Raw genomic sequence first — 14,679 nt, 5'->3', positions numbered from 1 at the left:
TAGGTTTCTTCACCTATTACCCCTGATTAAAAGATCACATATTAGAGGACATAATTTTAAGGGGCAATGTTTAAAGAAAATGTGCTGGTTCCATTTTTTATTAACAGAGTGGTGGATGTCTGGAATGTGCGACAGATGCGGTAGTGACATTTGAGGCTTTTAGATAAGTATGGTTGTGCAAGGAATGGAGGGATATGGATTACATGCAGGCAGATGAGATTTGTTTAAATTGGCATCATGGTCTTATGTACTTATGGCATTTGTACTTAGGTACACAGAAACATAGAAAATAGCTGCAGAAGTAAGCCATTCGACCCTTTGAGCCATGATCAATCTGATCATCCAAAATCAGTACACCGTTCCTGCTTTCTCCCCATATCCCTTGATTCCATTAGCCCTAAGAGCTGCGGGGATAGTCTTGCAAGCATAAAATGTTTTTCACTGTACTGGTACATGTGACACAAAGAAACCATTGACCATTAGTTGGCAAACAGATTATGGCCCAAAGAGTCTGTTCCTGGGCTGCATTGTTCTATCCTCTATCAGGAAACCTCATCTTGGATGAAGCTGGAATGAGGACTTGGGGATATGCCTATCTGACTGGTCAAATGAAAGATGACCAGGGCCGAGGAAACCCAAAATTGAAATCCAGGAAAAGAAAGTGAGGATTCCCTGACTGATTTGTGGTGGAGTCCGGTTCTCTGGATGCTTTCAAGAGAGAATTAGATAGAGCTCTTAAAGATAGTGGAGTCAAGGGATATGGGGAGAAGGCAGGAACGGGATACTGATTGTAGATGATCAGCCATGATCACATTGAATGGCGGTGCTGGCTCGATGGGCCAAATGGCCTACTCCTGCACCTATTGTCTAATTTTAATTCAGTTAATTAGCAAATTGGAAAATCAAATTATTTGTTTGTTTTTACATATTGGCTAATAAATTAATTACAATTACAATAAATTAATTACAATCCATTTAAATAACAGAAGGAAATCAGGGATAAAAAGTTTGTATCAGTAATGGTGACATGAAGCTATCAGATTACTAGTAAAAACAATTGCTTCACACTTCCTAAGGGATGAAAATTATTATCTTGGGTCAAACAACAAAATGGGCCACATTTGAGCGGCTCAGTTGCTGCCTTACAACTAGAGACCCGGGTTTAGTTCCTGACTATGGATGCTGTCTGTACGGAGTTTACATGCTTTCCCTGGGACTGCGTGGGTTTTCTCCGGTTGCTCCGGTTTCCCCCCACACTCCAGAGGCATACAGTTTTGTAGATTAATTAGCTTTGGTAAAATTGTAAAGTTGTCCGTAGTGTATAGGATAGTGTCAGTGTACTGTGTATTGGGTTCACTGATCGGCACGAACTCAGTGGGCCAAAGGGCTGTTTCCGCGCTATAATCTTGAAAGTCTAAAGTGACTTCAGCTCTGCATGAAATGGGGTTAACATCTTTTGGCAGGAAATTGCCTTGAAAACCACTCATCAATTACTCGTTTGGATGCTGGTGACTTGGCCAATGAATCCTGTGGAAGGACATTTAAAATGCGATGAACTTTTACAGAACAGGGAAATTAATCAAATTTAACTACCCTAGTTGTAAATTTACAGCCTGCCTAAATAGTAAGAGCCCTAGTGCAGCAGTTTTAAACTTCAAGTAGCGCAGTACTCAACATGACACCTTCCTGATATAAGTAATCATCAATAAGTATCTGGGCTCAAGCAGCATATCAGTCACTGCCTTCTAATAAAAGTAACAATTCAGCCTTTCTTTCTCATAGGCACAGAATCTTTCTTGGTCTCTTCTTGCTCCTTTGCAAAATCTATTACCTCCCATTGTTGTATTACCTCTCTGCCCAATCAATAATGTGTCTTAAAAGCAAATTGATAATCACTGCCCAGGAAGCAACTTCACACAATGAATGATACAGTACCTTGTGTCTGGATTGGGTTGAAGAATGGGAACTTATCCTGATAGAGATGTTCGAAGGCACTGTTCCGCAACGCTGACACAGGCAATGGCTGCAAGTCCAGCAGCTCAGTGGGAGGAGGATACTTCTCTGGAAGAATCAGATGTCGGAATGAAACTGGAAGTTGAGTCTCGCAGGCTGCAAGGGAAGTAACAGGATGCTCCGTCAGTGGGATTTTCAAAACCAAGCATAATGAGAACAAGGGGTTATTAAAGAAAGCTGAATGAAACAACATAATAATAATAATAATGGATGGGATTTATATAGCGCCTTTCTAATACTCAAGGCGCTTTACATCGCATTATTCATTCACTCCTCAGTCACACTCGGTGGTGGTAAGCTACTTCTGTACCCACAGCTGCCCTGGGGCCGACTGACGGAAGCGTGGCTGCCAATCTGTGCCTACGGCCCCTCCGACCACCACCAATCACTCACACACATTCACACACAGGCAAAGGTGGGTGAAGTGTCTTGCCCAAGGACACAACGACAGTATGCACTCCAAGCGGGATTCGAACCGGCTACCTTCCGATTGCCAGCCGAACACTTAGCCCATTGTGCCATCTGTCGTCCTAAACATAGACTTTAGCAAGGCTTTTGACAATGTACGCTTGGCCAGACATTTACAACACAAGGAATCCACATGTGTTGGCCAATCAGCTTGCCTACAAAATCGGCTTTGTGATAGAAGGCTAGAGACTAGTGGTTGAGGGGTGATTTTCTGACTAAGTCTGTAGCCAGCGGTGTACCAAAGGGATCAGCGTTGTGACCTTGTTGTTAAGTCATATAAACAAATGAATTGGATAATGGAAGTGGACTGATTAGTAAGCTTGCAGAGAACACAAACATTGGCAGAGTAGTAGATTCTGAGGGATGCCAAAGGATATAGAGTATTATAGATCAGACAGAAAGTTTAGTGGAGTGATAGCAGATGGAATTTAATCCAGACAAGTGTGAGCTCATGTAATTTGGGATGTCAAACACTGACAAGACATATACGGTAAATAGCAGGAACCTCAGGAGTGTTGCTGTACACTCATGTACCGAGATAGTGTTGCAATGTTATAGAGACAGAGAAATGACAAATGAAAGAAGTGCAAGGGCACAATGAGGTAGGTTGGGACTACACCTTTATAAGTTTATAAGAGCACCGTTCAGTAGCCTGAGTGGGGAAGAAGTTGTTCCTGAATCTGGTGATACCTGCTTTCAGGCTTTTGTATCTTCTGCATGATGAGAGAGGGATGAGGGAACGGCCACAATTTGAGATTTGTAATAGAAAAAAATCACATGTGGACATTGTCAGATTTTATTAAAGGCCATTTTTATACATTTTGGTTTCACCATGGAAAAATTACAGCTGTGTTTATACATAGTCCCACCATTTCAGGGCACCATAATGTTTGGGACACAGGCGTTTGTAATTGCTCAGGTGTGTTTAATTATCTCCTTAATGCAGGTATAAGAGCGCTCTCAGCATCTAGTCTTTCCTCCAGTCTTTCCATCACCTTTGGAAACTTTTATTGCTGTTTATCAACATGAGGACCAAAGTTGTGTCAATGAAAGTCAAATAAGCCATTATGAGACTGAGAAACAAGAATAAAACTGTTAGAGACATCAACCAAACCTTAGGCTTACCAAAATCAACTGTTTGGAACATCATTAAGGAGAAAGAAAGCACTGGTGAGCTCACTAATCACAAAGGGACTGGCAGGCCAAGGAAGACCTCCACAACTGATGACAGAAGAATTTCTCTATAAAAAGAAAAATCCCCAAACACCTGTACGACAGAGCAGAAACACTCTTCAGGAGTCAATTTGTGGAGTGGATTTGTCAATGACCACTGTCCGCAGAAGACTTCATGAACAGAAATACAGAGGCAACACTGCAAGATGCAAACCACTGGTTAGCCGCAAAAATACGATGGCTGGGTTACAGTTTGCCAAGAAGTACTTAAAAGAGCAACCACAGTTCTCGAAAAAAGCCTTGTGGACAGATGAGACGAAGATTAACATATCAGAGTGATGGCAAGAGCACAGTATGGAGAAGAGAAGGAACTGCCCAAGATCCAAAGCATACCATTTCATGTGTGAAACACGGTGGTGGGGGTGTTATGGCCTGGGAATGTATGGCTGCTGAAGGTAATGGCTCACTTATCTTCATTGATGATACAACTGCTGATGGTAGTAGCATAATAATACATTCTGTATAGACACATCCAATCTGATCAAGTTCAAACAAATGCCTCAAAACTCATTGGCTGGCAGTTCATTCTACAGCAAGACAATGACCCCAAACATACAGCTAAAGCAACAAAGGAGTTTTTCAAAGCTAAAAAAAAGGCCAATTCTTGAGTGGCCAATCACCCGACCTGAACCCAATTGAGCATGGCATTTATATGCCGTAGAGAAAACTGAAGGGTACTAGCCCCCAAACAAACATAAGCTAAAGATGGCTGCAATACAGGCCTGGCAGAGCATCACCAGAGAATACACCCAGCAACTGGTGATGTCCATGAATCACAGACTTCAAGCAGTCATTGCATGCAAAGGATAGCCAACAAAATACTAAACATGACTACTTTCATTTACATGACATTGCTGTGTCCCAAACATTATGGTGCCCTGAAATGGGGGGACTATGTATAAACACTGCTGTAATTTCTACATGGTGAAACCAAAATGTATAAAAATGGGTTTTATTAAAATCAGACAATCTGCACTTTAACCACGTGATTTTTTTCTATTACAAATCTCAAATTGTGGAGTACAGAGGCAAATAAATAAATGATGAGTCTGTCCCAAACATTATGGAGGGCACTGTATGTTCCTGAGTGAAGGGAAGGCAAGTGAGCATAAGGAAGCTTAGATAACAAGAGAAATGTTAAGGTCAAAAATAAGGAGGAGGCTTGGGACAGGTATAGGCAGCGAGGTTCAAGTGTTTCCCTGGAGGAGTTTTGGAAACTGAGCAGCACGCTAAAGGAGGAAATCAGAGCAAAAGAGGGGGCAGGATATAGATCCGTCAGATAATAATAATGATAATACAAAAAGATTTTATGTACATTCAGGGAAAAGGGGGGAACTGGGGAGAGAATATGGCCCCTCAGGAATAAAAGCAGTCAGCTCTGTGTGGAGATGGGCAAGGTCCTCAATGAGTATTTCTCCTCTGTTTTTACTGTGAAGACACAAGGACCAGGGAATTTGGGAGTAAATGGAAGTGTCTTGAGGGCACGGGGATGCTGAACGTCATAATGCATTTAGATAGACGAAGGCTGATTAGGAATAGTCAGCACGATTTTGTACGTGGGAGATCGTGTCTCATTAATCTGTTTTTGAGTTTTTTTTGAAGATGTAACCAAAAAGGTTGATGAGGGCGGAGCTGTAGATGTTGTCTCGTGTTTAGGAAGGAACTACAGTTGCTGGTTTAGCCGAAGATAGGCACAAAAAGCTGGAGTAACTCAGCGGGACAGGCGGCATCTCTGTCTCGACCCGAAACATTACCCATCCCTTCTCTCCAGAGATGCTGCCTGTCCCACTGAATTACTCCAGCTTTTTGTGTCTATCTGTAGATGTTGTCGATATGGATCTCAGCAAGGCATTTGACAAGGCTCCGCATGGTAGGCTGCTCAGGAAAGTTAGATCGCATGGAATCCAAGGGGAGGTAGCTGACTGGATAAAAAATTGGCTTCATGGAAGAAAGCAGGGTGATGGTGGAAGTTTTTTTTTGTACTGGAGGTCTGTGACTAGTGGTGTGCCTCAGGGTTCAGTGCCAGGCCCATCACTACGTGGTTTATATTCAATGATTTGGATAAGATCGTACAGGGCATGATTTGCAAGTTTGTTCTTACACATGATTAGTAAGTTTGCAGATGACACTAAAGTGGTTGTTATTGTAGATAGTGGAGATGGTCTTGATCAGTTGGGCAAATGGGCAGTGGAATGCATAATAGAGTTTAATTGCAGATAAATGTGAGGTGCTGCATTCTGGGAAGTCCAACCAAAGCACGACCTTCACAGTAAATGGCAGGGCTCTGGAGAGTGTTGCAGAGCAGAGGGGTCTAATAGTGCAGGCACACAGTGCATTCAAAGTGGCTTTGCAGGTAGATAGGGTGGTCAAGAAGGCTTTCGGCACAATGGCCTTCATCAGTTTTGGTATAGAAGTTAGGATGTTATGTTTCAGCAATACAAGGCACTGGCCAGCCACAGTTAGTACTGTGTTCAGTTTTGGTCACCTTGCTAGTGGAAAGATGTTAAACTGGAACAAATGCAAAGATGATTTACGAAGATGTTGGCAGGACCTAAGGGGCTAAGCTATAAGGAGAACTTGGACAGGCCAGGACTGTATTCCTTGGAGTGTAACATGAGAGGTGATCAAATAGAAGTGTGTAAGATCATGAGGAGAATAGATGGGGTAGATGCAGAGTAAGGGAATCACAAAACCAGAGAACATAGGCTTATGATGAGAGGGGAAAGATTTAATAGGAACCTGAGGGGTCATTTTTTCACACACAGGGTGGTGAGTATATGGAATGAGCTGCCGGAGGAGATAGTTGGGGCAGGTACTATGACATTTTAAATACATTTGGACAGGTAAATGGATAGGACAGGTTTAGAGGAATATGGGCCGAACGTGGGCAGGTGGGACTAGTGTAGATGGGGTACCTTGGTTGGCATGGGCAAGCTGGGCCGAAGGGCCTATGTCCATCCTGTATGATTCTATGACAATGAGTGGACTGTATATTTATAAGGAGAGGTTGGATAGGCTGGTTATATTCTCACTGGATAGTGGGAAGCTGTAGGAGTGACCTTTTGGATTTTAATAAAATTAAGGGCATATAGTCAAGAGCCAGTTGCTTAGGGTAAGCAAATCTAACCAGAGGGCACAGATTTAAGATAAGAGGGAAGAAATCTAAAAGACATGCAAGCGACAAGTTTTTCCACAGATGGTGATGGATATCTGGAAGTGGTAAAGGCTGGTACAATTACGTTTAGATTAGAGCTAAAGCACGGAAACAGGCCATTCAGCCCACCGAGTCTGCGCCTACAAGTGATCCTCCCATAGTCAGGATTGAACCCGGGTGCCTGGCTCTGAGGCAGCAATTCTACCACCACGCCACCCAACCAGGTGTGCTGCTTTAAAAGACATTTGGACAGATTCTTTGAATAGGAAAGGATAGAGGGATACAGATTAGTGATTAGTGTAATTCATCACAGTAAGCATGGACGAATTGGGCTGAAGGGCCATTTCTATACTGTAAACTTTGACTAAGATAACTTCAGGTATCTTCCCAGCAGTGACAAAGAGACCATTATTAAATTTGGCCCTACTCAAACCAGTTGGCTAACTTTAATCTATAAATGACGATAGCAGAATCCGGTGCTTGCCATTGATGTTACAAGGAGAAGCACATGTCTGGAATGCACGTTTACTCACAGAGCCAGCAATCGGACACCACTCTGATGAAATACTGTGGAGGGAGAGGCTCAAAGACGGGCACAAAGAACATGACCAGATGCTCATCCTGTGCATATTTTGACTTCAGAAGGAAGTACTCATTGTGCAGAATCACTTCACTGTCCACATCCTCAACGAGGATCCAGAATGCTTCTGAGGATCCGTGAATCTGTAGCAAAAGAGAAGCAAGAAAGATGTCATCAACAATTACCAACTCATTCGTTTAGACAAAGATCAAAAATCCTGCCACATGATCCCCCACCTTCAGTTGCTAGGTAGGAACTTTAAAATATTAAATTAGTTTACAATTAGAACATAGAAGAGTACAGCACAGGAACAGACCCTTCTGTTCACAATGTCTGTGCCAAACCTGATGCCAAGACAAACTCTTACCTGCTTGCACATGATCCAATCCCTGCAGATCAAGTACCAAATGTCTCTTAAATGCCACTATTTAATCTGACCACACCACCACCCCTGGCACCACCTTTCACTCACCACACTCTGTGTAAAATAAAACTTGCCCTTTGCATCACCTTTCAACTTTTCCCCTCTCACCGGAACGCCATGCCCTTGTGAGGAAAGCACTTAGGTTTACAGTGTCACTTGGACATTTAGGGTGGAAAATAAATCCTGTTGACAATATTTTCAATTGAATTTTCTTCTGCAGAGGGGAACGTAACTCACTCTACCTTATCATCCCACTGGAAGTCAGGCGTGATGGTGAGTTCCACTTTCAGCGTTGAGCGTGTGATTGGCTGAATGTGAACGGAGAGCTCCAGTTTTGGGAATTGGTGAATGTACTTGTGGATTGTCTTGCCCATCTTTGGCATTCGGATCAACTCACCTGGTTGGAAGAAAAGGTGGAAGTCATCAATTGGTGACCAAACCTTCGAGCATATCCAAACCTTAAAGTTAAGAATGTTTTATTGCCATATGTTCCAAAACGGAAGAATGAAATTCCTATTCTTACAACTTTCAACTGAAAATATCAACGCCTATGTCAACCCATTGTGGCCACTTGAGCAACTGCAAGTGGATGATCTACAACCTTGTGCTGCTGCCATAGCAGGACAACCTTAACACTGGGACAGCCCATCACCAACACAATCATATTACAAACCAGTGAACCTACAGTCATTAATGCAGTTCTTACCAATTTCGTTATGATTCAAGTCGTACAGTCGCTCAAATGGGAAATTTTTCTTTTCAATTTTCTTGATGACTTCCTCTGGCAGCTTCCTGAACTGACGCAGAGGCGACATTGACTGCCACCTGCGGAAAGTACAGAGCAATCAGTTGTTGATCGCACAAGCATGTACTACTAACTACCGACCAATGCCACAATATACCAGGAGTTACAATTGCAAGGCACCACATAATTACATTCTCCAAAAGAGAACAGCAGTCAGACATTGAGTCAAGAACTGGTTCAAACACTCCTCTCAGTCTGAGATGACATATGTTTACAGTGAGAGGGATAACAGTTAATATAAACCTGAGGGGAAACTTTTTCCACAGGAGGGTGGTGGGTATATGGACCGAGATGCCAGAGGAGGTAGTTGAATCAGGTACTTGGACAGGTACTTGGATAACAAACGTTTAGAGGGATGTGGGTAAAATGTGGGTGAATGGGATTAGTTTATGTAGGGCATCTTGGTTGGTTGGCATAGATGGGCCAGAGGGCATGTTTCCGTCCTGTATGACTCTATGATTCAAATTCAGCTCAAAATGTATTCACAACTATGTAACACTCATAAGGGTGGGTGGGGCACAGATCCTGGTCCACAGACACCACTTAATTACATTCAACACTGGCTGGGAGACTGAGCAGATGGAGTGAAGAAACAAGAACCTATTTATCACAATTTCAGGACACTTCACAGGAGATTAGAACCGATTCATTATATTATTTGTAAAGTGGTGATATGAAGAAATACGGTGGCCAAGGTCCTCACAGAAAGCAATTCATTTAATAACCAGATCACCAACTGCATGCTGTCTTTCCGTTCCCAGAACAACCCTTTTCTTCCTGGGCCTCCTTCATTGCCAGAGTAAGGCCACATGCAAACTGGAGGAACTGAACCTCATATTCTCCTTGGTGTGCTTACAGCCCAATTGCATTCTCCAATTGCATGTAACTAACTAACCAACAACCCCAATCTTCCCTTTTGGTATTGTTTATTGTATGTATTATCCGTATAATAATCGATATTTATTTTTATTTAAAAAATCTTCCTTGTGTCCCATCTGGATGTGCACCCACCTCTCACCCCCCCCCCCCATCCCCCCCCCCCCCCCCCCCTCCTCTCCTTTCACCTCCCTCTGTCCCCTTCCAACTTCAGACCTTCCTCTGGCCTCACGTTTCAAGCCTCTTCTCTTATCTAACAATTGTCTCCATTTCATTTCTGCCTTTAATCTGCAATCAACCCCTCTCATCTGTATCCACCCTTCATTTACCTGCCCCACCTCTCTTCCAGCTCTCTCAACCCCACTACAACCCGTCTGAAGGAGGAAGCCAACCCGAAACATCACCTATCTATATCCTCCAGAGATGGTGCTTGACCCTCTGTTGCTGTAGCACTTTGTGTTTCTTTTTGCAGTCCTTCTGTGTTAAACAGGATTACGAGTTCTCCAAATTGTAAAAAGGGAATACCAAAGGCCAGACTTTATTTAACAATATACGTGCGGCTGAGTGGGTGGTCTGAATGTGGCTAGTTGGGTTACATTGTGTTCCCTAGCACAAGCACCTGGCTTGAAGGTGTTTGTGGGTAAGAGCCAAGTAGCTTCATGTGTTATTTTATACAGATAGCTGATGATTCTTTTATGACGAGTCCAGGACAGGGATAGACACAAAAAGCTGGAGAAACTCCGCGGGACAGGCAGCATCTCTGGAGAGAAGGAATGGGTGACATTTCGGGTCCAGGACAGGACTTAGCATCAGTTTCTTACATTCGTTTGTCAATCATCTTGCAGAGATTCACAGTCTTGTCCGTCAGCTGGGCCCAACCTCGGTGTAAAACGATTTCAAAAATACAACGCATCAGACGCCCTGCAGACTGAAACATAATTGGAAAACATGTTCCAAACAGGCAATGTAAGAGAGGTCCAATACTTGTGTAAGTGGCTCCAGCACCTGCACCTCCCATATAGCGGAGAGTTAGCAAATCAGAACTGCAGAACAAACAAGAAACTAAGACCAATGCCAAACCAAATGAACCCACTGTGCCCAGTAACGCACCTGAGTGACGTACACCATGTCCGCCATCAGTGCAAACCCTTCCAGCTTCAGCTGCGAGATGTAGGCTTGCAGCAGCACATTGATCTGAAACACAGGATTAGGAAAAGTGATAAAGGATTATCAAACACAGCATTACAACATTTTTGTGTGTAGGCACACCTCCTGCAAACTCCACACAGGCAGCAGCCAAGGTCAGGATTCAACACGGGTCTCTGGTGCTGTGAAGCAGCAAGTCTACCAGCTTTAAATGAGGTGCCCTGATACAAAATAACCAGAACTCCTCACCCCACAACTCACTTACACTGACAATATACTCTGATATAAAGCTGGTAGAACTGCTGGTAGAGTTGCTGTCTCACAGCACCAGACATCTTGGGTCAATCCTGACCTCAGGTGTTGCCTGTGTTGAGTTTGCACGTTCTCCCTGTGGTGTTCCTCCAGGTGCTCCGGTCTCCCCCCACATTCCAAAGAGGTGTGGGGTTGTTGGTCAATTGGCCTCTGTAAATTATCCCCAGAGTATAAAGGGAGTTGATGCAAAGTTGGGATAACTTAAAATAAGTGTAGCAGGTCAGTGTGGACTCGGTGGGCTGAAGGGGCCCTTTCCATGCTGTATCTCTAAATTAACCACACAACTCATTTACACTGACATGGCACATTATAACAGGTCACACAGACCCCAATCACCAACCTCATATATAATGCCATAGCACCTCCTATATGTGGACATAGAATCCAAGATGCATCTATATTTATGTTACTAAAACTCTCAACTTGTTTGTTTGTTTGTTTGCATGTATGCGCGTGTGTTCCCGAAACGCCATCAAAACGGTACACGATAGTGCTACAATTTTTTGCCTACCTTACTCACCATTGTCCTGTGATGTAAATGAACCAAGTTTTGTTCAGATTGCTGGTATATTTTACAAGTTATTCATATTTTAAGCTAAAAAAAACCCCAAAACTTTTCCACTTGCCCTGCCCATCAGCCGCGTTCGACGTCACAATGGGTTCGTGATTTTCATTCTAAAAAAACTCAGTTGTAATCAAATTCTTCCGTTTTCATTAACAGCTAACATTGTGTTTAGGTTATTTTAAGGAAAAAACATGATTTTCATTGAGAATTTCATTAAAAATATTGTTGGGGGTTGGGATAGGGGGGAAGTGAGGAGTGGGGGAGCAGAAAAACCGCGATTTTCATTGATAATTTTTTTTGTGTTTTAAAACACTGCGGTTTTTATTGTGGGGGGTGGGATGGGGAGGTGAGGAGTGGGGGAGCAGGGGGATAGTGGGAGAGGAGGGGGGTAGGGAGGGGAGAGGGGTTATGGAGGGAGGGAGTGATTGAGGGTAGGGGAAAGGAGAGGAAGGGAGAGGTGGGGGAGGAGAGGAGAAAGAAGAGGGAGGGTGAAGAGGAGGGGGAGGGAGTGCTGGGGGATGAGGGGGAATGGAGGAGGATAGCGGTAGGATAAGGGGTGGCGAGGTAATGGAGGAGGGGAGGAGGGTGTGAGGGGAGGAAGCAGAGGAGGGTTGGTGGAGGGTGGGGAGCGGGAGAATAATGGAGGAGGGGAATAGGGGATTGAAGAGGGAGAGTGAGATGCGTTCACATTGATCTTATATTTTACGAGTTATCGCCATTTTGAACTTTAGAAACATTGCAGTTGCGCTCCCACTAAGCGGCTGCGCTTGCGCAGTAGGGGGAGGGTTGCCATGACTCGCGTCACAACGGGGATCTCTGGCGTCAAAACGGGAACCCGTCAGCCGCACCTACGCAGTTGGGGGCTATGGGTCAGTGGTGGAATATTGCATTGGGGACGGAGCCCAACGGGTTCACACTTGGTCTAGTATTTTATAAATATCAGTCAACCCAATTTTCCTACATGACATATTGCCTTTTTCCCCCAATATAGATACGGCAGTCCCTTCTTATCAAAGTGTCACAGAACTTATTCAACCATCCCTATTTATCCATTAAAGTCACAGCTCCCCAATCTTTCAAACCTGGCATAGAAACATGGAAATATAAGTGGAGGAGTAGGCCATTCGGCCCTGCATTTTCCCCATATCCTTTGATTTCTTTAGCCCTAAGAGCTAAATCTAACTCTCTCTTGAAAACATCCAGTGAATTGGCCTCCACTGCCTTCTGTGGCAGAGAATTTCACAGATTCACACTCTCTGGTTGAAAAAAGTTTTTCCTCCTCCCAGTCCTAAATGGCCTTGCGCTTATTCTTAAACTGTGACCCCTGGTTCTGGACTCCCCAAACATCGGGGACATTTTTCCTGCATCTACCCTGTCCAATCTTTTAATAATTTAATGTAGTATAAGATTCTCTCTCATTCTTCTAAATTCCAGTGAATACAAGCCCAGTCGACCCATTCTTTCATCATATGTCAGTCCCGCCGTACCGGGAATTAACCTGGTGAACCTACGCTGCACTCCCTCAATAGCAATAATGTCCTTCCTCAAATTAGGAGACCAAAATTGCACACAATACTCCAAGTGCGCTCTCACCAGGGCCCTGTACAACTGCAGTAGGACCTCCTTGCTCCTATCTTGTTCTCCACTACACATATGTTTGAAAGAACTGCAGATGCTGGTTTAAATCGAAGGTAGACACAAAATGCTGGAGTAACTCAGCGGGACAGGCAAGCATCTCTGGAGAGAAGGAATGGGTTGTAGGAAAGGACTGTAGATGTTGCTTTAAATCCATGGCAGATACAAAATGCTCAGTGGGACAGACAGCATCTCTGTCTCGATCTGAAACATTACCCATTCCTTCTCTCCAGAGATGCTGCCTGTCCTGCTGAGTTACTCCAGGCTTTCGTGTCTACTCTGTCAGAGATGTCCAGGCCTGTCAGAGATGCCAATTCCTCCAACAGGAAAATGCCCCAAAGTGCTTCTGGAGAGCAGCTGGAGACGTACATTTCAAATGTCCAAATGATGATATCACACAGCATCATTCTCAACTTCTGAATCCCATAATGTCCATTTCTACCAAGCCTGACTCCACAGCATGTGCATAGTTAAGATGCAAAGGACTTGGTTGAAACAGCCATATTACTGCCATACCTTTGCACTCGGCTCTTCAATGCTTTCTTTGACGGGAATAGGAACTCTTTCCAACAACTTCTGGAGTTCGAGTTTCTCTTCCTAAGAGGGAGAAATAAGAGGTGAATCTTTATCGTTTGCGATAAGATATAGTGGAAGCATGAAGCAAAAATGCTGGGCGCATATCTATGGCAGAGCCATCTAGCAATAAAAATAGCAGAGCCTTCAAACCTCAGCCCTGTAATGTTCGATTTCCCCATTAGACCAAACATCTACTTCAAGCCTGAATATAATGTGTGAATCTTAACATAGAAATATGGAATATAGTAAACAGGAGTTGGCTATTTGATGGGGTGGAAGATTACAACCTTCACGTGGTCCACCAGGTTTCAATGAAAGCAATCAACCTGGTGTGCACAATCAAATACGCAAGAAGAAGGCTATTTGATAGTTTGTGCTGCTCCACCATATAGCATGATCATGGCTGACCATCCATATTCAGTCCCCTGTTCCAGCTTTCCCCCATATGTTATCCCTCTAACCACATGAACGATATCCAATTCCTTACTGAATACATGTAATCAAGTAGCTTTATATCTTTCAGTGCTAAAGGATTCCACAGGTTCATCATTCTATTTCTTGTTATCTCAGAGGAATTTCTCCTGATCTCAGTCTTAAATGCTTACCCCATATCTTTGAAACTGTAACCCCTGGTGTGGACTCCAGGTCACCAGGAACACCTTCTTCCATCTAATCTGTCCTGTTAGAATTTTGAAGGATTTTATGGGATCCCATTATTCTAAAGTCTCCTCTAAAGCCAAGCGAGCAAATGTTAGCCCTGGAGTCCCACAGATTCACTGGTTCTCCCTCATCTATTTGCATCTCAAAACATTCGAGCAGGTTTGATGCCTTCTTCACCAGCCTGTCCACCACTCCCTATATCACCACTGATGTTTGGGGGTCTACAATACAA

At 43.7% G+C, this 14,679-nt stretch overlaps 1 protein-coding gene across 1 annotated transcript in view; it reads right to left on the bottom strand.

Moving 5' to 3' along the window:
- Nucleotides 1-14,679, bottom strand: part of snrnp200 (small nuclear ribonucleoprotein U5 subunit 200) — a 104,069-nt gene that overhangs the window by 32,138 nt on the left and 57,252 nt on the right. The window contains exons 23-29 of the mRNA XM_033014004.1: nucleotides 13,728-13,808; nucleotides 10,664-10,747; nucleotides 10,375-10,481; nucleotides 8,579-8,697; nucleotides 8,115-8,269; nucleotides 7,402-7,591; nucleotides 1,936-2,109 (exon numbers count right to left, since the gene is read on the bottom strand). Of these exons, the coding sequence (XP_032869895.1) occupies nucleotides 1,936-2,109; nucleotides 7,402-7,591; nucleotides 8,115-8,269; nucleotides 8,579-8,697; nucleotides 10,375-10,481; nucleotides 10,664-10,747; nucleotides 13,728-13,808 (910 nt within the window). The remainder of the gene's footprint in view (nucleotides 1-1,935; nucleotides 2,110-7,401; nucleotides 7,592-8,114; nucleotides 8,270-8,578; nucleotides 8,698-10,374; nucleotides 10,482-10,663; nucleotides 10,748-13,727; nucleotides 13,809-14,679) is intronic.

Source organism: Amblyraja radiata, chromosome 39 (assembly GCF_010909765.2).
Source record: "Amblyraja radiata isolate CabotCenter1 chromosome 39, sAmbRad1.1.pri, whole genome shotgun sequence".
Taxonomy (NCBI): Eukaryota; Metazoa; Chordata; class Chondrichthyes; order Rajiformes; family Rajidae; genus Amblyraja; species Amblyraja radiata.
This window is presented reverse-complemented; position numbering and strand designations above follow the sequence as displayed.